We start from the raw sequence: 22,744 nt of genomic DNA on the forward strand, positions 1-22,744 counted from the left end.
AATTGATTTCATTTCACTGTTGTAGTCAGAAAAGATGTTTGATTTCAGTTGTCTTTCTTTTAAATTTCTTTCTTCTTGTGATCTGTTCTGGGTAATGTTTCATGTGCACTTGAATGTATATTCTCTTGTTTTTGGATGGGATGTTTTGTGTATGTAGATCTGTTAAGCCCATCTTTTGTAATCGGTCATTCGAAGCCACTGTTTCCTTCTTTTCTTCTAGGCAATCTTTCCATTGACCTAATAGGGTGTTAATGTCCCCTACTATTATTGTATCACTGTTAACTTCTCCCTTGATGTCTGTTAATGCTTGCCTTACATATTTAGGTACTCCTGTGTTGGATGCATATTTACAATTGTGATCTCCTCTTTTGAATAAATCCCTTTACTAATATTATGTAATGGCCTTCTTTGTCTCTTGTTACAGTGTTTTGGAGTCTATTTTGTTGATATAATTGTTGCTACTCCATCTTTGGTTTTGCTTTCATTTGCATGGAATATCTTTTTCCAGTCCTTCATTTTCAGCCTGTGTCTTTAGTGCTGAAGTGAGTCTCTTGGGGGCAGCATGTGGTTGGGTCTCGTTTTGTTATCCATTGTTATCCAAAAATCACCCTGTGATGCTCCAAAATAATTATTGATAGGGGCATATGGTCATTTTAAAAATCATTTCCTGGTTATTTCTGTAGTTCTTCTCCAGTCCCTCCTTCTTTTGATCCCTTCCCTTGTGATTTGAGGACTTTCTTTAGTGTTATGCATGGATTTCTTTCTTTTTTTTTTTTTTTCTGTATGTATTATAGGCTTTTGGTTGTACTAACCATGAATTTCATATATAACATCCTAAGTATGTAGCAACGTATACCAAGTTGATGGTCTCTTAACTTCGACCACATTCTAAAAGCACTACATTTGTATTCTCCCTTTCCCCATTTTATACACATGTGGTCACATTTTATAGCTTCTTACTTTGTGTATTCCTTGACTATTTTTTGCAGATACCATTTTACTACTTTTGTCTTTTAACAGTCATACTAGCTTTATACCACCTTTACTCAGTTTTTACCACTGAAATATTTTTCTTGCATAATTTTCTTGTCTTGGCCTTTTCTTCTCTGCTTAAGAAGTCCCTTTCACAAAAAATAGATACTTTAAATCACCTTCCTTAGATTTCCACATGCAGAATGGTGGCTGCCGTACTCCAGCTGGCTGACTATGTGCAAATCTGGAGGGCAGGCAGTTAGGAAAAGAAAGCACAGCCTCGATCCCTCTGATGCCAAGCAGAACAGCACAAGTGTGAGGATACTGTTTGGCAGGATCCTTTCAGGAGTGTGACAGGAGGTCTCATTTTCATAACCATCCATTGTGAAACAGGATTCCCTTTTACCCACAACTGGATCTTGCATAAGTTGTATGCAATATTTCCCTTAAATCTTTTAGCAGTGAACATTTGCAGGCCCCACTGAGGTCATTTGATTGCAACTCTAAAATTACCCAACCATTTTCACATTCGCAATGCCTGGAGGGAGTAGAACCTAAGGGGAAAAGTCATGAATCCATCAACTAATTCAACAAACAGGCACTGAGCATCATGTTCCCGTCTGTGCTGGGAACTTGAAAAGAAAGAAACAAGATCTCTGAGCTCTTGGGGTTCATGGCAGGCGAAGGAGACAGACCCAGGCAGAGATCATTAAAATCCAGGGTGATAAATGCTACAGTGGAAGTAGGAGTGGGAGGAGCAACAAGAGAAGCTCAGTAGGGAGGACGGACTGTCTAAATCCAGAGCAGATTCCTTACACCAGAGCACAAGTTTTTGCCAGTGGCCTTTCTGAGGTGCTCAAGGGCTCATCGCACACCCTGAGTAGACCCTTTAGTCAGTGCTGCCCACAAGTAAGAGGACTTCAGGCAACTGGGTCTGCCTGCCTTCCAGTGCCCTTACTGGAGTAGACCACCCAACTTGCTCCACAGAAACATGGACCCCACATCATCAGAGCCTGCGGAGCATGTTGTTTTAGTCCCTACATAATTACTTTAAAGACAAATGGATTGTGAAGTGAATTTTTGCACTACATGCTTTAAATAGTGCTTCTCAAATTATCTGGGTGAGGGACAAGTGTTACCCACCCCCACCCATTACAAAGTACAGCTAAATCCTGGAAAAATGATCATGGGCTGGGGTGCTACAACAATGTCACATTTCCATAAAAGTGTCTAAAATTGCTTTCTTTAAAAAGGATTTATTTATTTGACACACAGAGTGAGAGCAGACATGTGCACAAGCAGGGGGAGCGGGAGAAGAAGAAGCAGGCTTCCCGCTGAGCAGGAAGCCTGATGTGGGGCTCGATCCCAGGACCCTAGGATCATGACCTGAGGCGAAGGCAGAGGCTTAACGGACTGAGCCAAACAGGTGCCCCTAAAAATGCTTGTTTTTCATTTCCGTACTCACCTGCCATAGTTTGCTGATGACACCAGCCAGTAGACCACACTTGGAGTAGCCCTTCTTCTCAGCAGGTGCCTTCAGAGAAACTGTGGGCATTCTGTGTGTGCAGTCATAGTACTGGTACTTGGGGGGTGGCTGCAGTGGTCCATGCATGGAGGTCCCAGAGGCAGACCTCCTGGGTTCAAAACCTGGCTCCCTTACTTAATGGCTGTGTGACTTACCCGTCACTTCACATTCTAATCCTCCACTTCTATAGCTGTAAGGGGAAAAGCATTTACTGAATAGGGTCATTGTTAATAGTAAAGACTAACACCTATCAAGGGCAAGCACAGTGTGTACTCTGGGTGGAGGTGGGAGAGGGGAGGAGGAATAGTTACTGTGATTTTGATCACTTTAACCTAATGAGCACTGTGATAAAGGTAAGTGATCTTGTTTCCTTGTTTGTTATTTTCAATGTGCCCTACTGGCTCAGTGGGTTAAGCATCTGCCTTCAGCTCAGGTCATGATCCCAGAGTCCTGGGATTAAGTCCCACATTGGGCTCCCCACTCAGCAGGGATCCCTGCTTTTCCCTCTCCCTCTGCCCCTCCCCCGCTCTCTCAAATAAATAAAATCTTTAAAAAAAGTTGTTATCCCTCACTGGCACAGGTCCAGAACATCACAGCATGTGTTTTAGTAATACCTCAGCCTGGCTTCAGCTCTGCCCTTACCCCCGTCATTTCTCCTTAGCCTGTCCTCCGCTCATTGTCCCAGCTCCCAGTTCTGGCTGATTGACATCGACAGGGTTTCCCTAACATACTTCTTCCAACCTTCAGGCCAGACAAGAAGGTAACACTGCTTTGCTCAGATTGATTTATGGCCTACCCTGGCCTGGAACTCAGTCTGTATCTTTCTGCTCTTTCTCAACTCCCTCCCATCAGGTTGCTGTGTACTCATTTATAATCATAAGAAATCATTTGAGGGAATTCTTGGAGCCTTACCTAGAAGGTAGATTGTGGAAGAGATTTTCATTTGCTTTTGCCAGGCTCATATGGGTGCTACCAGTCTGAAAAAAACTTTATCAAGTAAGACCATGAGGTGTTTTTGATTTTCTGGGTACCCCCTCGCCACCATCCCACCCCCACCCAACCGCCCGCCAGCACTTAGGTATTTTGTGAGTTTGAGCTGCAAATCTTTCCAAGGGCCACTGTGTGGTTAAAATGTCCCAGGGTGGGGAAAACAACAACAAAAACTTCTCAGGGTATTAACCCATCTTTCTCTTGCAAAAGCAACTTTTCTTGCGGTCCTCAGGACGAGGGGCTTGGGGTTAGGAAAGTTGACTAGTATAACAGAGGGAAAACTGATTTACCTGTGAATTACTCTTGCCTGGATGTTATCTGGGGACAGGGCACCTTGGCTTGGTGGGCTGTCCCTTGCGCCCCCTTGTGGCCACGCACGCACAATGTGATTTTGGTGCTCCCCTTGTTTCTCTCATTGAAACTTTTACGTAGGTCCTGACCTGCTGGTTCCTCCTTTTGTCAGCTGTTCAGTTAGAGACTTTTATTTTGATACAATAAACTCTGTGATAAGGGCTTAAAATGAATTATTTCATTTATATTTTATACATTTTTATATATTATCAGAAGTCTCCATATGATTTTTAAAGCGCCGTCTGGAAAATCTTTTGAATCCAGAGTAGTGATTTAAAGTTCCACAATCTTCCTATTTAGGGTAATTCACATAATCCATTTTTTTGGTTTGGTTTTGTTTTTGTTTTTTCAAGTAGTCTCCATGCCCAGCATGGAGCCCAACCCAGGGCTTGAACTCACGACCTTGAGATCAAGACCTGAGCAGGTATCAAGAGTTGGATGCTTAACCAATTGAGCCACCCCAGTGCCCCTGAACAGTTTGAAGAAGCTAAGGAATTATACTGTATTAGAAAATATAGTTCTTTTTTGAAATCAGCTCCTATTGTCCACACATTCAAGTGTAAGGGAATAAGTAGTTCCAAGAACTTACAGTATAAAATCAGGGCATCCTAATCTAATACTATTGAAAGAATGAGGACGATAAATACTAGCACATAGAATGTGCTAGTAATAGAACCATTCCTAATGCAGCGGCAACGGTACTTATTTCCCTTAAGTACTTACTACATTTCCAACTCTACTCTATTTTCCATAACTTTTGGACTTATTTTTAGGTATGACAAATTCTTATGCAGGAGGTAATTATAGACCTTCATTTATTCAGGATAATGAGCTCAGACACTTAATCCTTAAGGTAAGTCCAGAGTTCTGTTTGTTTAAGCTGTGTTTGTCCTTTCAGTTTTACTTGGATGGGAGGCAGATTTTTTTGGGATCGCTTCCGGCTGCCACAGCCAGGGCTCCCAAATACACCATAGCTCCCTTCCTACAAAAATTAGTTGCATAAGTAACCATGTCTTAATTTGGGCTGATGAAAGTAGAGACAGAGGATATGCAATTTCCATAATATGGAGCCAAGCTTGTCTTTGATCCTAAACTTACACTGTACTCACCTCCTGTGCCATGGTGTCTCTTCCCCTCCATCACTACCTCCTAAAAAGCCATCTAATTTGTATCCTTTTCTCTTCTGGATCCTGTTCTCAGCACATTAGCCCTTACTGCTTAATAAGCTATTAGTCGATGCTTTGACATTTCTGTTCTCACCATTCATATGCATGGGTTTTCAGATTCTCTCCTCTAGAGGTTATTTGACATGGAAAATATGACCATCTCATAGGCTTCTCCTGCCCCCAGGAGGGGATAAATGTCTTAATCTTGCGCTATGACTCCTGGGCTTTAAACCACAGCATGATGAAACAGAAAGATTCTTCATGTATATACTTGTCTATTTTTTTCTCAATTTTTTTAAAAAGCTCTTTTATCTGAACAGCTGACTTTAAATACAAGATTCCTGATAGGAATGTAAGGGTTTGTTTTTTTTTTTTTTTTTTGAAGATCAAGATATCTAAAGTTAGCAACATGTACAGTATGCTTTGGAAGCTTTCTCACAATCTTTAAGTGTTTTGTTTTTTTTTTTCCTTTCAGTCCTAATATAACACTTGTTCTGCCCTTCTAGAGTATGTCCGCCAAACTCACCTCATGTTTGTTTCCAGTGAGTAGAAATGATCCAAGGCAACGTCCGATGGGAATGCTAGACTCATCCTGTGTCCATACAGGTCCATTTCCATTTAGGTTGCTTCACAAAGGATGTACTGGGCAGACTTGATCTAACCAAGGTTGGAGTTTTTTTAGTTTCCAGTGAGTGGTTAGTAATTACTCACAAGGTATATCGTAGGACGTCTGCTCTTTTTCTTGTCCCCACTCTACACATTCTCTGCATCTCAGCATATCCTCGGGCAGTTGTTACTGAAGTGTTTTGATATCTTTATAGTTTTATATGCAGTATAGAATTGGGGGTAGGTCATTTCTATATTAGAAAGTATCACAACCAAATATTCCATGGCCAAATTTTCCATGTCAAAAACTAGTTTAGACTGGGTTTCAATTCGATGTTCTTCATCAGTCTTTTTATAGCTTAAGAAAATGTCCTAATTTTACTAGCTCTATGACCATTCTTTGTTTTATCACTACAGGAATTTTTATAGTACTTGAATGTGTGTAAGACAGACAGATTTTTTTTTAAATATTCACGTTTATATTTTTAAATTCTAGACTGCCGAAGGCTTCCTATTTGTGGTTGGATGTGAAAGAGGAAAAATTCTCTTCGTTTCTAAATCAGTCTCCAAAATACTTAATTATGATCAGGTATCCAAAACTGAGGATATTTTCCACATGATGCTTAATTTCTTTGAACACACATATTTCTGAGTTCTCTTCTTGAACCCTGGGCTTAGGTTCCACTAGGTTAGAACTCCTAGAGAGGTGGAAATGTATGCAAAGATTATGGGTTCTTATTTCTGATAAGAGTGTTCACTTCCTTACCTCTGGCAAGTTATTTAATTTTCCTGAGCTGCAGCCTTCTCTTACGTGACAAGGGGAAATGATGATTAAACCTGTCTCTTAGGTTGTCAAGTCACATTTGAGACTGTCTGAACAATGTTTGGTGTCCTTCCGTTTCCTCCAAAAGACAGCATTATTATTTATTATTAGGTTACATGCATAACAGTTTTTGATCTAAGCTCTGGCAACAAACTCTAAAAGTCATCTTTCATTTAACCACCTTTCTCTTCTCTTTACTTCCTCATTCCCAAGTACCATTTAATTTGAGCTAGTTACTCAAAAGCTCTAGCACTAACACTAATCCAACAGAGTAAATAAACGAGCTCCTGTGGTCACCTTTAAAATAGGAATCAGACCACAGCTTTACTCTTCAATAATTCCCAATGACTTCACCTATATTCTCCCCAGGTGCCTCGTTAGCTCAGTAGTTAGCGCGTCAGTCTCATAACTTATATTCTCCCCAAACATGAAAATTTAGAGAGATAAGATTCGTGGATAATGAGTTAAGTAACAGAAGAAGAGGTATTATGAGCCTACATACAGAGGGAGTAAGAACCAAATGAATCATTGCAGCTGGTTTTATCGGCATTGGGGACACAAGGGGAGGTCAAGACTTGATTATTCTATTTCCTAACATGAGATAGAGAATATCTCTCTCACACACACACACACAACTTACAATTCAGGATAGGCATGTAAGTTCCAAATTAGTGCCATGGAATCTCGTCCCACTGGGCACTGACCTAGTATTTCAGACCATTCAAGAGACATACTGACTTCTCAGGAGGACTTTGGAATCCCCATGATGTAGGCAGCATCTGGTCCTTAGCTTTTCAGATTCAGGAACCTGATTTGCTTTGAAGCATAGAGTTATGGGTAGAAACTTCTATTAACCAATCATACAGCAGACTGATTAATAAAATGTTATTTTTTAAAATATGAGATATCTAACTCAATCTAGGCTACTTGTCCATTTGTCCAGCTAGCTGGTCCATGTGTTCTGTCTTCTATAAGAATGTCTACTTTAGGTAATAAAGGATTTCATAAGGCAAGGGTGATCACTGAAATCAGGGAAGGCTTGATATACAAAGTAGAATGTCTGCTTAGGTATTAAAATGAGCAGAGAAGGGGAGGAAGACATTTCAGTTGAGGAGGAAGGCAGGGACCAAAGTCAGTTGGCTGAAGTGGTGAGGGAACTATGAGTTTGTAGAGAGGGGTGATGAATTCTAGGTGATGAGACCATGCAAGCAAAGGCATAGACATGGGAATGCTGTACATATTGGGGGAAGTGAAATGGGAAATGGAAGGTATTCTAGGTTAGATTTTGTTTTTTTTTTTAATAGTACAGTGATTTTTAAAAAATCTGAATCACACCGTAAAATCACAGATACGTTGTGACTTCCATATTACAATATAATCTCTTTACTTTTACCAAGGATAAAAAAAAATTTAAATAATCATATAATTTAGAAGTAACAAGTGAACTGGGGGATGTTAACAAGAATTCACCGAATATCAGTGATTAGGTGTTTGTGATTTTTGTCTTTCCAGATACAGTTTTATATATTTCTATCTACAAGTATTACCCTGCTTTTAACACTAAGTTAATATCACAATATAGTAGATGGATCTTTGAGCTTGAGAAAAAGTTTTGACAGTATTTACCATAAGTTCATGTGAAGAAATGTAGAAAAATTATGGTACTGATTTTAAATGAACATCTACCTTATAAATAGGCTAGCTTGACTGGACAAAGCTTATTTGACTTCTTACATCCAAAAGATGTTGCCAGAGTAAAGGAGCAACTTTCTTCTTCTGACCTTTCACCAAGAGAGAAGCTGATTGATGCCAAAAGTAAGTGCTCATGTCAGCATGTCCATAATTTTATGTAAATAAATTATTACTTAAAAGCACAGCTATGCAATATTTTGAAAAATTAGCTAATTATGGTTTTATCAAGAAGAGATTTAGTAAACCTTACAGTCATTAACCTAGAGTTCAAAAAACAATAGAGAATTCCTGTATTCATATACACATACAAAAACAAATATGTTCATATGAAGATGCTTTGTTTGGGGGATATGTGATTGCTTTATAATCACTGTTTCATATGCTAATAAAATCTTTATAAGAAAGTATCATTTGGGGTTTAAAAATTGCTGGGGTTTCCGTTATTCAGTCATATGCTGAGACTGTTCTCTTTCTTATATGAGTTAGATCTACTCAATATGAAATACCTTGTATAATTGTGCATTGGAAGTATAAATATTCTTTATCTTCTCTGAAAATACCACTTTGGAAATGCTTAGTGCCAAACATTTATTTATAATATAAAGTAATGATGCTTAAAGCCATTGATTACTACTGTAAGTTGAGGGTTTTTTTCATTTAAAAAAAATTTTCATTTCATTTTGATTACCTTTGTCCTCCCCTCCCGCCGGGAAAAAATGAGGATGAACTGCCAGTGTTTATAAATTATAAAAATATAATTCCTTGGCATATGCTCTTTTTGGTATATTTCACTTAGTGGTTTACCATATAATGATGTCATTGCTTTATATAGCCATTTTTCAACGTATTAAAAAAAAAAGGTAATAGTTTTGAAATGTGTCTCCTAACATTTCTTATCTATATGAACATATTCTTTTCCACCTGTTCTCTTACCTCCTGCTATGAAAGCTGGCTTGCAAGTTCACAGTAATTTCCACAGTGGAAGGATGCATGTGTATTCTGGCTCGAGGCGATCCTTTTTCTGTCGGATAATGAGCTGTAAAATCTCTGTCAAAGAAGAGCATGAATGCTTATCCACCTCAAAGAAGAAAGGTATCAAGTGATTTAAGGCATGGGTATAAAATTAATGTCCTAAAAGCTTTCTATACAGTAATAGTAAAGTGTGTGGTCAAGACAAATACTTGAGGCCAAAAGCACCCGAGGAGATAAGATTGTTTTTTAACCAGAATTATTTGGATTGACTCATCACATCTTTCACATTTATCAGGTAACTGCAGGCCCTTTATTGTCCATGATTTTAATGGTGCTGTTGAAACTACAGCTTGGGGGCTTTCCAATGGGGGGCAGGGAATGAAATCCCATTGTTTTAAAATATGAAAGTTAGGGCTTTTTAAAAAACTGCAATAGTACAAGAGCCTGATTTGATTAATTTTGGTAAAAGTTTCTTAAGACATTCAACGCTTTTAGTTTTTTTTTTTTTTTCTAAAGATTTTATTGATTTATTTGACAGACAAAGATCACAAGTAGGCAGAGAGGCAGGCAGAGAGAGAGAAAGGAGGAAGCAGGCTCCCCGCAGAGCAGAGAGCCCAATGCGGGGCTCGATCCCAGGACTCTGGGATCATGACCTGAGCCGAAGGCAGAGGCTTTAACCCACTGAGCCACCCAGGCGCCCCGCTTTTAGCTCTTTGGTAAATAGTCCTAGTTCTGTTTTCCTGTGAATCTTTTATAGGTTTGTCTTATTTACGTTTTTAATTGATTTAACACTCATCTATTTTACTTGACTGGGAAATTCTGGGGACTGAAAAATGCCTCCCACTTTTTTTTGCCTAAGAATATACTAACCTATTAGAGATAGGATTTCCTATGCAAATTTTATTGTGGGATTTTCTTTCCCATCCTTTAAAAGTCTATTTATGTCTTCTCTCTCTTCAACAAAGAGATGGAAAATATAAAAGACAATTAAACAGTTGAGGAATACAATAATTGAGCTGCAAGATTCAGTTTATTTACAAGTTTTGGACAAATCTTTTTTGGCAGCCACCTAAGACGATAATCACTCAATACTCACTTACCAAGCATATACCTGTGCTGGATCAGAGACTGTACTGTTTTAACCCCCATGAAAACTATGCTTTCCACTGATTAAGAATCAGGGAAGAGAGACTTGAAGAGTTTCAGTAACTTGCAGAAAAGGAGATCGGCAAAACTCCCACTCAAATAACGCCCCTACTCTCATGTTACATCATAAAGAAACATAGCAGAATGACTCAGCAGTGGTAAGAGAGGATGTGTTTGTAAACCATCCATTGCCGCCCTTGTGCCCTTGACTCTGAGTGGGCAAGGGTTGTCTAAAGTCACCTCTAAGGCCTCCTGGGGTTGAAGTCACAGTTGACTTGGTGTTGAAGAGGCTGTGAATCCAGCTGCCTGGGATCAAATTTTGGTTCTATCACTTGCTAGCTCTGTGGCTGTGAACAAGTTTCTTAATCCCACTGAATCTGTGAAACAAGATTATCCACAGCCTGGTATGACTTTGTGGACTAGGTAAAGGCATCAATTCCGAGGCCCAACTGTTCAGGTTTGAATCTGACCTGGTGAGTAACTGTGACTCAAGATAAATTGCTAAAGCCTTCTGGGTCTCACTCTTTTCAACAACAGAGAGAAAATAATAGAACCTCCCTCCTAGGGTGTTTGTTAGGATTAAAGGAGCTAATACAAGTGATGTGCTTGCCCTGGTTCTTAGTATTGTTAACACTAGATAAATGTGGGGAGCTGTTATATTATTAGAAATAATGCACCTAAATTCTTAGGACAGTGCAAGCAGATGGTGGTATCATTACCTCAGGGTGCCTGTTTCCTCTGCCCTCCTTGCCAAGTCAGGTTAATTTCATTAATCTTATATTTGACATGACCATATAATGTGAAACTAATCTCCAAGGGCAAGAATATGCTTTCTGTGTGGATGGTCCAAGGAGTCATACCCCATGTAGACCCTGGAGTGTAGTACATTTTACCCTTAGGATTTAACTAGAAGTGAACCAATACCATACCGAGTAGCTCCAACCATAAGTGAATCACCTAATGTAGACAACAATCCATGTGAGAGAAAAACATGCAGCTACCTTAATGTAGTTGAAAATCTCTGTGGTGTTTTACACAAGTTATAAGTTGAATAAAGTCTTAAATTATCAGGTTTTTGAGTGTTTTAAAGATTACCAGATTAAGGAGTAGTTGTTCTGGTCTAAGATGGTGACATAGGAAGACCCTGAACTTACCTCCTTCACAGATACCAAATCTACACCTTTTTAGAAAAACATCTGAGGGCTGACTGAATAGCTTCTGCACAATAAAAGACCACATACAGAATGGCACAATAACAAAGGGAAACTGTTACACTGAGAACTGTAGGGGGGGAGGGATAGTACTGAGGGACTGTGAGCAGATCTGTCTGCACTAGGGCACACAAAAAGCCACAGTCTAAAATATACAAGAACCAGCCCTACAACCCTGCCAAATGGCAGGGAGCTACTGGAACTCTCTCCAGGTCAGAGGAGCTGGTGAGCACCACAGTTTATATTCCCCCCTCCACCTTGATAATATGGATGAGAGCAGGGTCTGGGTGCCCAAGGTAACCTTCTCTGTCAGTGAGCCCCAGGCACCAAGTCCACAGCAACCCTAAGGCAACTCTACAACAGTGCACAACAGGATATCCCTGATCCAGCTGCCTTGCCAAGGTGACACAAGTGCAAAGCAGCCTGGAATACTCCAGGCCCACATCACTTCAGCTCCAGATGGCTTGCTAGAGCATCCCCAGTGTAGACTGCTCTGGAACACACACCCCCCCCCACCCCACCAGCTTATGCTTGTTTCACCCACCAGAGTGCCCCTTGTGCAGAGTACCCGGAGAACACCATCTCCACTCCATTTGCCCTGCCAGAGCAACCTCTAGGCTGAATACCCCCACACCCTGGCTTGCATCCACTTTAGCTAACCTGCCAAAGCACCATCAGTGCAGAGCACCCACAGATCACCCCAGCCCAAGCCAGCACTTCAGACTCAGCGATTTCACCAGGATGCCTTCTGTGCAGAGAGCCTCAGGACCTACTAGCTTGTACCCACTTCTATTTCAGCTGAGTTGCTAAGGTACCTTCTTTGTGGAGAACCCAGGGACCTCCCTAGCCTGTGTCCACTTCAGCTGTCCTGCCAGGGTGCTCTCTGTGCAGATAGCCCTAAGACCTCCTCAACTTGTGCCCACTTCAGCTCCAGCCATCCTTCCAGCACTTTCCCAGCACGGAGTGCCCTAGGACTCTCACTGACGCCAGCTACAGTTTCAACCAGTCAGCCAAAATCACCAGATACAGTGTCTACACAGGGAAAGACTACACACAAGATGATTCTTTCAAGTTTGAAAGGAATAGCTCTTTAGCCTAATTCATAGACAAGCAAAATGGGGAGACATAGGAGTATGTTCCAAATGAAACAAGATAAAATCTAAGAACTAAATGAAACAGAAATAAGCAATATGCCTAATAAAGAGTTTAGAGTAATGATCATAAAGATGTTAACCAGACTGGAGAGAAGGGTGGAAGAACTCAGAACTTCAACAAAGAGATAGAAAATATAAAAGACAACTAAACAGAATTGAGGAATACAATAATTGAAATGAAAAATATACTAGGGGGAATCAACAGATTAATGGATATAGAAGAATCAATCAGCAATCTAGATGATAGGGTAATGGAAAACACCCAAGCTGAAGAGCAAAAAGAAAAAGGAATTTTAAAAAGTGAGGGTAGGTAAAAAATTTCTTCAACATCAGGCAAACAAGCATTCACATTATAGGAGTCCCAGAAGGGGAGAGAGAGGAAGGAGCAGCACACTTATTTGAAGAAATAAGAGCTAAACAATTCTCTATCCCAGGGAAGGAAACAGATCTCTGACTCAGGAGGCACAGAGAGCCCCAAAGAAGATGAACCCAAGAAGCTCTTCATCAAGACACATCACAATTAAGATGTCAAAGATTTAAGAAAGATAAAGAGAGAATTTTAAAAGCAGCAAGAGAGAAGCAATAAGTACCATACAAGGGAAATCTCATAACACTATCAGCTGATTTTTTAGCAGGAACATTGCAGATTGGAAAGAAAAAAACCTACAACCAAGAATACTCTACCTGGCAAGATGATCATTAAGAATTAAAAGACAGATAAAGAGTTCCCAGACAAACAAAAGTTATAGGAGCTCATCACCACTAAGCTGGCATTACAAGAAAAGTTAAAGGGACTTCCTGAAGTGGAAATGAAAAGGCCATACTCAGAAGTAAGAAAATCATGAATAACAGGATGTAAAATATGACAACATATAAATTAAACTTGGGGAAGGTGAGCAAAAAAATCTTTCAGAATATGTTCAAACTTAAGTGACCATCAACTTAATATAGACTGCTATATACTTAGGATGTTATATATGAACCTCATAGTGACCACAAATCAAACACGTATAATAGGTACACAAAAAATGAACAGAAAGAAAGCCAAGCATAACACTAAAGAAAGTCCACAATCATAAGAGAAGAGAGCAAGAAGAAAGGAACAGAGAAAATCTACAATGACAACCAGAAAACAAAATGGCAATTACTTTAAAAGCAAATGGTCTAAATGTTCCAACTGAGGACACAGGGTGATTCAATGGATTAAAAAAAACCAACACCCATCTTATATGCTGTCTACAAAAGGCTCACTTCAGAACCAAAGACACATACAGACTGAAAGTGAAAGGATGAAAAAAGATATTCTATGCAAATAGAAGCAGGAAAAAAGCTGGGATAGCAATACTCATATCAAACATAGATTTTAACATAGAGACCATAACAAGTGACAAAGGGGCAATGAATAATGATAAAAGGATTAATCCAACAAGAGGATAGAATAATTGTAAATATTCATGCATCCAACATAGGAATACCTGCTAAATACATAAAGCAAATATAAGACATAAAGGGAGAAGTGGATAGTAATACTAATAGTAGGGACTGTAACACCCACTTACATCAATGGATAGATCATCCATGCAGAAAATCAATAAGGAAGCCGTGCCTTTGAATGACACATTGGACTCGATACACTTAACAGACACAGAATATTTCCTCCTAAAACAGAGTACACATTCTTTTCAAATGCACATAGAACATTCTCCAGGTTAGATCACAAGTCTCAATAAATTGAAGAGGATAGAAATTATACACACATCTTTTCCAACCACAACAGTATGAAACTAGAAATCAACCAGAAGAAAAAACTCTTAAAAACAAACACATGGAGGCTAAACAACATGCTACTAAACAATCAGTGGTCAATAAATAAATCAGGGGGAAATAAAAAAATACATGGAGATGGGGGTACCTGGGTGGCTCAGTCAGGTAAGCATCCAACTGTTGGTTCTGGCCTCAGGTTTTGATCTCAGAGTGGTGAGATCAAGCCCTACATCAGGCTCTGGGCTCATTGGGAGTCCCCCTGCCCCTCCCCCCATTCATTCTCTTGCTCTCTCTCTCAAAAATAAATAAATCTTTTTAAAAATAAATACACAGAGGGGCGCCTGGGTGGCTCAGTGGTTTAAGCCTCTGCCTTGAGCTCGGATCGTGGTCTCAGGGTCCTGGGATCGAGTCCCGCATCGGGCTCTCCACTCGGCGGGGAGCCTGCTTCCCCCTCTCTCTCTGCCTGCCTCTCTGCCTACTTGTGACCTCTCTCTCTCTCTCTCTGTCAAATAAATAAATAATCTAAAAAAAATAAAAAAATAAAAAAAATAAATACACAGAGACAAGTGAAAATGGAAACACAATGGTCCAGAATTTGGGGGACACAGTGAAAGCAGCTGAGGGAAGTTAATAGCAATCCAAGCCTACCTCAAAAAACAAAAATCTCAAACAGTCTAACCTTACACCTAAAAGAATGAGAACAAAATCCAAGGTGAGTAGAGAAAGGAAATGACAAAAAGAGCAGAAATAAATGAAACAAAGACTAAAAAACAATTAAAATTCATAAACCTTTAGCCAAACACATCAAAAAGGGGACCCAAATAAAATCTGAAATGAAAGAGAAGTAATTGACAACACCATAAAAATACAAAGGATTATAAGAGAGTACTATGAAAAATTATATGCCAACAAATTGGATAATTTAGAAGAAATGGATAAATTCCTAGAAACATACAGTCTTCTAAAAGTGAATCAGGAAGAAATAGAAAATCTTAACAGAATAGTTACTGGTAATAAGATAGAATTGGTAATTTAAAAATTCCCAACAAATAAAGTCCAGGATGATTCCTAAGTGAATTCTACCAAACAGTTAAAGAGTTAATACCTATTCCCCACTAACTGTTCCAAAAAATAGAAAAGAACACCTCCCAGTTTGTTTGATAAGGCTAGCATTACTCCCATACCAAAACAACGCAAAGACAGTATTAAAAAAGAAAACTTCAGGCCATATCCCTGATGAACATAGATGCAAAAGTCCTCGGTAAAATATCAGCAAACCATATTCGACAATAGATTAAAAGGATCATTCTGCGTGATCAAGTGGGGTTTACTCTGGGGATGCAGGGATGACTCAATATTTGCAAATCAATGAAACTGATAATCACATTAATGAAAATCAAATGATCATCTCAATAGATACAGAAAAAGCATTTGACAAAATTCAATATCCATTCATGGGAAAAAACTCAATGAAGTGGGTTTAAAGGGTACATGCTTCAACATAATAAAGGCCATATGTGACAAACCCAGAGATTACATCATACTCAATGCAGACAACCTGAGAGCTTTTCCTCCAAGATCAAGAACAAGGATGTTCCACTCTTGTCACTTTTATTCAGCACCATACTGGGAGTTTTAACCACATCTACCAGATAAGAGAAGAGGCATTTGAATGGGTCAGGAGGAAATAAAATGGTCAATTTGCAGATGACATGATACTAGACATAGAAAACTCTCCCAAAAGACTACTGGAACTGAGAAATGAATTTAGTAAAGTTGCAGGATACAAAATTTAAATACAGAAATTTGTCATTTTTCTATACACTAATAACAAAAGAGAGAAGAATTAAACAATTCCATTTATAATTGCACACAAAAGATTAGACTACCTAGGAATAAATGTAACCAAGGAGATGAAAGACCTATACCTTGAAAACATTGATTAAAGACATTGAAAGTGACACAAATGAATGGAAAGACATACCATGCTCACAGATTGGAAGAATGGATATTATTAAAATGTCCATACTACCCAAAGCATTGTATAGATTCAGTGCAATCCCTATTGAAAACAGCCCAGAACTAAAACTAACAATCCTAAAATTTCTATAGAATCATAAAAGACCTGAATAACCAAAGCAATTTTGAGAAAGAACAAAGCTGGAGGCATCACAATATCAAATTTCATGATAGACTACAAGGCTACAGTAATCAAAAGAGTATGATACTGGCACAAAAATTGGCAGAGAGAGGCCAGAAATAAACCCACCACTCATATAGTCAATCTACAACAAGGGAGGCAAAAATATACAAGGGGGAAAAGACAGTATATTGAATAGATGATGCTGAGAAAACTAGACAGCTATATGCAGAAGAATGAGCCTGGACCACTTTCTCAGACAACACATAAAAATAAACTCAAAATGGATTAAAGACCAAAATGTGAGACCTGAAGTCACAAAAATCCTAGAAGAAAATCAGCAGTAACCCTTGGTGCATTGGCCTTCGCAGCTCTTTGGTCTAGATGTGTCTCCTCAGGTAAGGGAAATAAAAGCAAACAGAAACTATTTTTGTTTTGACTACATCAAAATGAAAAATTTTTGCACAGTGAAGGAAGCCAACAAAATGAAAAGACATTTGTACTGAATGAGAGAAGATATTTGCACATGATATATCCAGTAAGTGGTAATATCAAAATATATAAATAACTTACATCATGAAACATCAAATAAATAATCCAATTTAAAAGTGGGCAAAGGACCTGAATAGACCTTGTTTCCAAAGACCTACCCATGACCTAAGTATATTAAAAGATGCTCAACATCACTACTCATCAGGGAAATGCAAGTCAAAGGCACAACGAAGTATCACCTTACACCTGTTAGAATGGCTAGAGTCAAAAAGACAACTGTTGGTGAGGATTTGAAGAAAAAAGTGTGCACTTTTGGTGGGAATGTAAATTGCTGTAGCTGTTTGGAAGATAGTATGGAGTTTCCTTGAAAAATTAAAAATTGAAATACAGTATCATCCAATAATTCCACTTCTGGATATTTAACCCCCCCCACACCCCTAAAATGAAACACTAATTTGAAAAAATACATTACCCCTATGTTCATTGAAGCATTATTTACAATAGCCAAGATAAAGCAGCAACCCAAGTGTCCAACAGTAGATGAACGGATAAAGAAGTGGTACACACACACTGGAATATTTTTTAATTCTATTTACATTCAATTAATTAACATTTAGTGTATTATTGGTTTCAGAGGTAGAGTTCAGTGATTCATCATTTGCATGTAACACCCAGTACTCACTTCATCACATGCCCTCCTTAATGCCCATCACCCAATTACTCCAACCCCCCAACACACACACACTGGTATATTCCTCAACCATGAAAAGGATGAGATCTTGACATCGCAACAATACTGCAAGAATATGGGTGGACCTATAGGGTATAATGCTAAGTGAAATAAGTCAGACAGAAAAAGGCAAATACCATAGGATTTCACTTCTGTGTAGAATCTAAAAACCAGAACAATTGAGTATACAAAGAGCAGAAACAGACCCATCAATACAGAGGACAAACCAATAGTTGCCAGAGGGAAGGCGGGGAGGAAGAAATGGACAAATGGGGGAAGGAGAGTGAGAGATACAGGCTTCCAGTTATGGAATGAGTAAGTCCTCAGGCTAAAAGGTACAGCATAGGGAATACAGTCAATGATATTGTTATAGTGTTGGATGGCAGCTGCACTTGTGGTAAGCATTACATATAGACCAGTCAGATCCCTATGTTATACTCCTAAAACTAACATAACATTATGTATCAACTATAATTAAAAAAGATTTTCAGATTAATTTGTCTTTCCTTCTGGGAAGAGAAGCATTTCCCATATGGTCTTATGTACTACTGGTATTTTAATCATGTCTCTGTCTTGGTGCATCGTTAGTGCCCAGTGTCACCATGTTCTGCTTCTGTAAAACTTGACTTCACCCTCCACCACCTGCCCTACATCTTACTCTTTCCTTCTAAACTTTGCAACCCCACAGGTTTCTCAATCTCTCTGTTCTTTTTGAGAACCACTGCCTTAGACACTTCTCTCAAGTATGAGATTACCTGGGAGCAGAGAAGGACGAAAGAGCAAGGAGAGTGGAGGAGAACAGATGCCCCGGGCAGCAGTGCCCAAGACTGGTGCTGAAATTCTCTTAGTGGAGATTCTTCCCCTCTTGAACGTTCTCATAACTTCTATCATAATCTTGGTTTTAGAAAACCCTGCATAGTTGCTATGCTTAAGTAACACTGGTAGAGACCAGCATGGTATCATTGTCAGACAGAGTAGTTTCTAATTAAATAGATTTTGGTCACTCAATAATTACTTCCTGAGTTCCTACTAAGTGCCAGGCACCATACCAAATGCAAAGGATACACTGGAGACAGGCAGTCAAGTCATTGCTCTAATGAACATTATATCATAGCGACAAGAGGCAGTCGGTCAGCATGTACATTAATAAATATTTTAGGCAGTAGAAAGTGCAATGAAGTCAATACAATGCAATAATGAGGACAGGAACTAGGAAGAGGTAGTTACTTTAGAATACTCAGAAAGTGTCTCTCTTAAGGTGACATTTGATCTGAGACCCAAATGATAAGGAGCCAGCTATGTACAAATCTCTGGGAAGAAATTACTGACAGAAAGACAAGTGTGAAGACCTTGAGGTAGGAAAAAGTGGCATTTGGGGGCAGCTTAGCAAAGAACAGTGTGACTAGATCTTACATACAGGAGATAGTAATAAGAAGGGGGCAGCTGAGGCCACATTTGTAGGTCCACATGGGCGAGGGACAGTGGTATGCTGGTTAGTGTTTAACAACCAGCTCTGAGTGTAGTTCTGTATGAATGTTGGTTGACATTTTCCTTTACATTAACAAGATGCAAGTGAAATCATGAAGACTCGTGGTCAGAACTTCACTCGTTTTTTAATTATTAGGGACTTTGCTGAAATGATTATTTTTTTCATATTAGAGAACTATATGCTCAATTTTGGTGCTTTACCATAAAACAACTGTAGGCACAACATGCTTTTAAGTTTAATATTCATTATTAATATTTTGTCCATCATTTTCATAGATATAGACAACCAGGAAAGAAAATAAACAATAACTCAAGCCCGCTTTGTAGCTGTGCTGATTTCTGTGGCAACAGTAGTCACACATTTACCAACAGGAAGCCACTGAACGTGAATAGGGAAGGGATACACAAGAACACACCATTATATGGTACCGTGTTCAAAAATAATTTTTTTCAATAAATACTTATTAACTATACACTATGGGCCAAACACTATTCCATATGCTGGGACCAAAGCAATGAACAGAACAAAAATTTTGCTGATGGTAATAAGTGCTATGAAGAAAAAGAAAATAGAACAAGTTAGATTTGGAACCAGACCTTCCAATCACGGTTTCACAGTGTGTTAAAACATGGTGTTTAAAAATAATAAAGCATATTTAATAGCTCATTAGACAAGATGTTATAATATTTTTTTAAGATTTTTATTTATTTATTTGACAGATCATAAGTAGGCAGAGAGGCAGGCAGAGAGAGGAGGAAGCAGGCTCCCCACTGAGCAGAGAGCCCGATGCAGGGCTCGATCCCAGGACCCTGGGATCATGACCTGAGCCGAAAGCAGAGGCTTTAACCCACTGAGCCACCCAGGTGCCCCAAGATGTATAATTTTTAAATAAGTTTTGCCATTAATAAAATTTATTCTTAAAATGTTTTCATCTTTTTTCTCTTTTTAAGATTTTTTATTATTTGACAGACAGAGATTACAAGTAGGCAGAAAGGCAGGCAGAGAGAGAGAGAGGAGGAAGCAGGCTCCCCACGGAGCAGAGAGCCCAATGCGGGGCTCGATCCCAGGACCCTGGGATCATGACCTGAGCCGAAGGCAGCTGCTTAACCAACTGAACCACCCAGGCGCCCCTCATCTTTTTTCTCTTTTTAATTTTAGTTTTGTGTTTTGTAATACACATATTTGTGTAAGAGTTGATAGAGAAAATGTAGGCCCACGAAAGGTGCTTACATTTTTTTTATAGCATGCAAAATAAAAAATGTTTGAAGAACATTGCTCTAGAGATTAGAAAAATAAAAAATGAACCTCAGAGATGCCCCTAGGAACATTTCTGGATTTTTAGTAGAATGCCCCCCCACCCCCGCCAAGATAGTAAGGAAAAATGTTCTGTGTTGTATTAGGTCCATTGGGAACTAAGTGACCATTTCCATCACTACAGTAGATTATGAAATACCAAATTAGACACCCTGAGTATGTTCCCCCCACTTAAGACCTCACATTGATACCACAGGAGAGCCAAAACATGTAGATCAGGCTGGGAGAACCTTAAGAAATATTTCAAATGATCTGTTTCCTAACAAGGCAGACTCTACAGCACAATCAATGGTAACATGAAAGATTTAAGAGGGCCGCTTGATGACTTGTTTCACCATAGCAAACATTTAATCCTGAATTGAGAAGTGCCATTATGGAAGGGAAGATGGAGTCTGTGAAGACCCAGGCATGGACTGAGATGGCCCCGGGGGTTTAAGGCTTAGATCTCCAAAACAGAATATCAGCAGCAGCACGAGGCCATCCTGCTGGAAGGAATGGAGAATGAAAGCCTATTGGCAGATCCAGAACCATTAGAACACAGGCAACACTTCTTTCCAGGATTATCTTCCCTAACATCCTTCTCTCTCTGCTGGGTTAAGTCCCAGCTACCCACTTTTGGTAGGTAAGCTATTAATAATCCTGAGGTCTTTGCTGCACTGTATCAGAATTATTTTTTTTGTATTTGCATCCCACATTGGAATGAGAATTTCATTTGTTTCTGCCATGCCTGACACATTCTAGGCATTTATAGAAGGCCTAAGTGACCATCCTCTTGTCTTTTTTCCAGATTGACCACATAATTGCTCTCAGATCCATAAAAACAATTAAGAATCCAGTGAATTAATCTACATCATGATGTTTTTGTTTCACCCAAAAGGCAATTTAAACATTTTAAAATATCTGATCCCAAAAAGTGTCAGTTGTCAGAGCAGGGTCCTCATGAGGTTATTAGTGCCCTTATAAGAAAAGATAGGAGAGAGTTTATAGTCTCACATAATGAGGTGGTCACTGTCTACTAGCCAGGATGAGAGCACTCACCAGTACTCAACTATGCAGTCATCCTGATCTCAGAATTCTAGGCTCCAGGACTGTGAGGAAATAATCTGTAGCTCAAGCCACCCAGTCTGGGATACGGTGTAATGGGAGCCCTCGTTAGCTTAGACAGCCATCAACTGGATCATTTTCTCTAACTTGATTTTCATGAGAAGTAAATCTGGAAGGGCTCCGTCTGCAGTGGGGACTAAAGGAATCTGGGTCTTGTTGAGTACATCTACATTTATTAAATAGGCATGTTATAATTTGGCTTGAAATATGGAACTACAAGTCACAGATCGGTGGTGGGCATTATCTCGTCTAGGTTCTTCTATCACCTTAGATTTTTTTTATTTCAGCTTTTGTGGAATTCTAGGACAGCGCTTGACTGAATATATACATTCTTGGAGGATTTTTCTTAAATAATGGAGCTCAAGTACGTCACTAATAATAATCTAAGAAGAATGATACTTTGTGTCCGATCTTTTAACCCTTTTGCAAAGATACAAAAGGGAAAGTAAGATGTCCTCCATGAACTGCATTGTACCATTACAGTATTTTGTAAATATTAAATCATAAGCAAAAACACATGTGTCTAGTCATAGGTTAAAAAAAAATTCCAAGCAGGATTTTTGAAGGATGTAATAATCACACTTTAGTCTTCCTGCATGGTTTCTAAATGGAATTTTTATATTGTAAGTTAGAAATTTACAGAAGAGGCAAAGAAGATTTTTTCCTTTTTAAATATTGGTAACCTTACTGGAAAAATATATTTCAAGTGGTAAATTAAAGCTAATTCATAGATGAATTTCATGATGAGCTAAAGGAACTGTCACATTTTTAAGTCTCTTCAGTGTTCCAAGTTCTCATATTAGGCTTTGCCTCACAATAAGCCATGCTGCTGGTCAGACTTTAGGACAGAGTAGAAGGGGTCTGGACTCTGAATTCGATAGGATGTTTTTTGTTTTGTTTTAAGATGTTATTTGAGAGAGAATGAGCATTAATGGGGGGGAGGGGCAGAGGAAGAAGCCAGGGTGGAGAGGAGTGGCAGGGGAAGGATCAAGACCTGATGACCTGAGCCAAAGGGAGATGCTTAACCAACTAAGCCACCCAGGCTCCCCTCAGGGTTTTAACATCATGTCTGCTGCTTAACAATTGTGCAATGGGAAGCAAAT

At 39.1% G+C, this 22,744-nt stretch overlaps 1 protein-coding gene across 5 annotated transcripts in view; it reads left to right on the forward strand.

Annotated features, from left to right (window-relative positions):
* Positions 1–22,744, forward strand: part of LOC111159947 (aryl hydrocarbon receptor nuclear translocator like 2) — a 107,042-nt gene that overhangs the window by 57,628 nt on the left and 26,670 nt on the right. For all 5 annotated transcript variants that reach the window (XM_022522648.1, XM_022522652.1, XM_022522649.1 and 2 more), the window contains 4 exons: positions 4,612–4,691; positions 6,107–6,199; positions 8,131–8,248; positions 9,074–9,217. In XM_022522648.1, the coding sequence (XP_022378356.1) occupies positions 4,612–4,691; positions 6,107–6,199; positions 8,131–8,248; positions 9,074–9,217 (435 nt within the window). The remainder of the gene's footprint in view (positions 1–4,611; positions 4,692–6,106; positions 6,200–8,130; positions 8,249–9,073; positions 9,218–22,744) is intronic.

This window comes from Enhydra lutris, unplaced genomic scaffold, assembly GCF_002288905.1.
Source record: "Enhydra lutris kenyoni isolate GAN:26980312 unplaced genomic scaffold, ASM228890v2 scaffoldscaffold72, whole genome shotgun sequence".
Taxonomy (NCBI): Eukaryota; Metazoa; Chordata; class Mammalia; order Carnivora; family Mustelidae; genus Enhydra; species Enhydra lutris.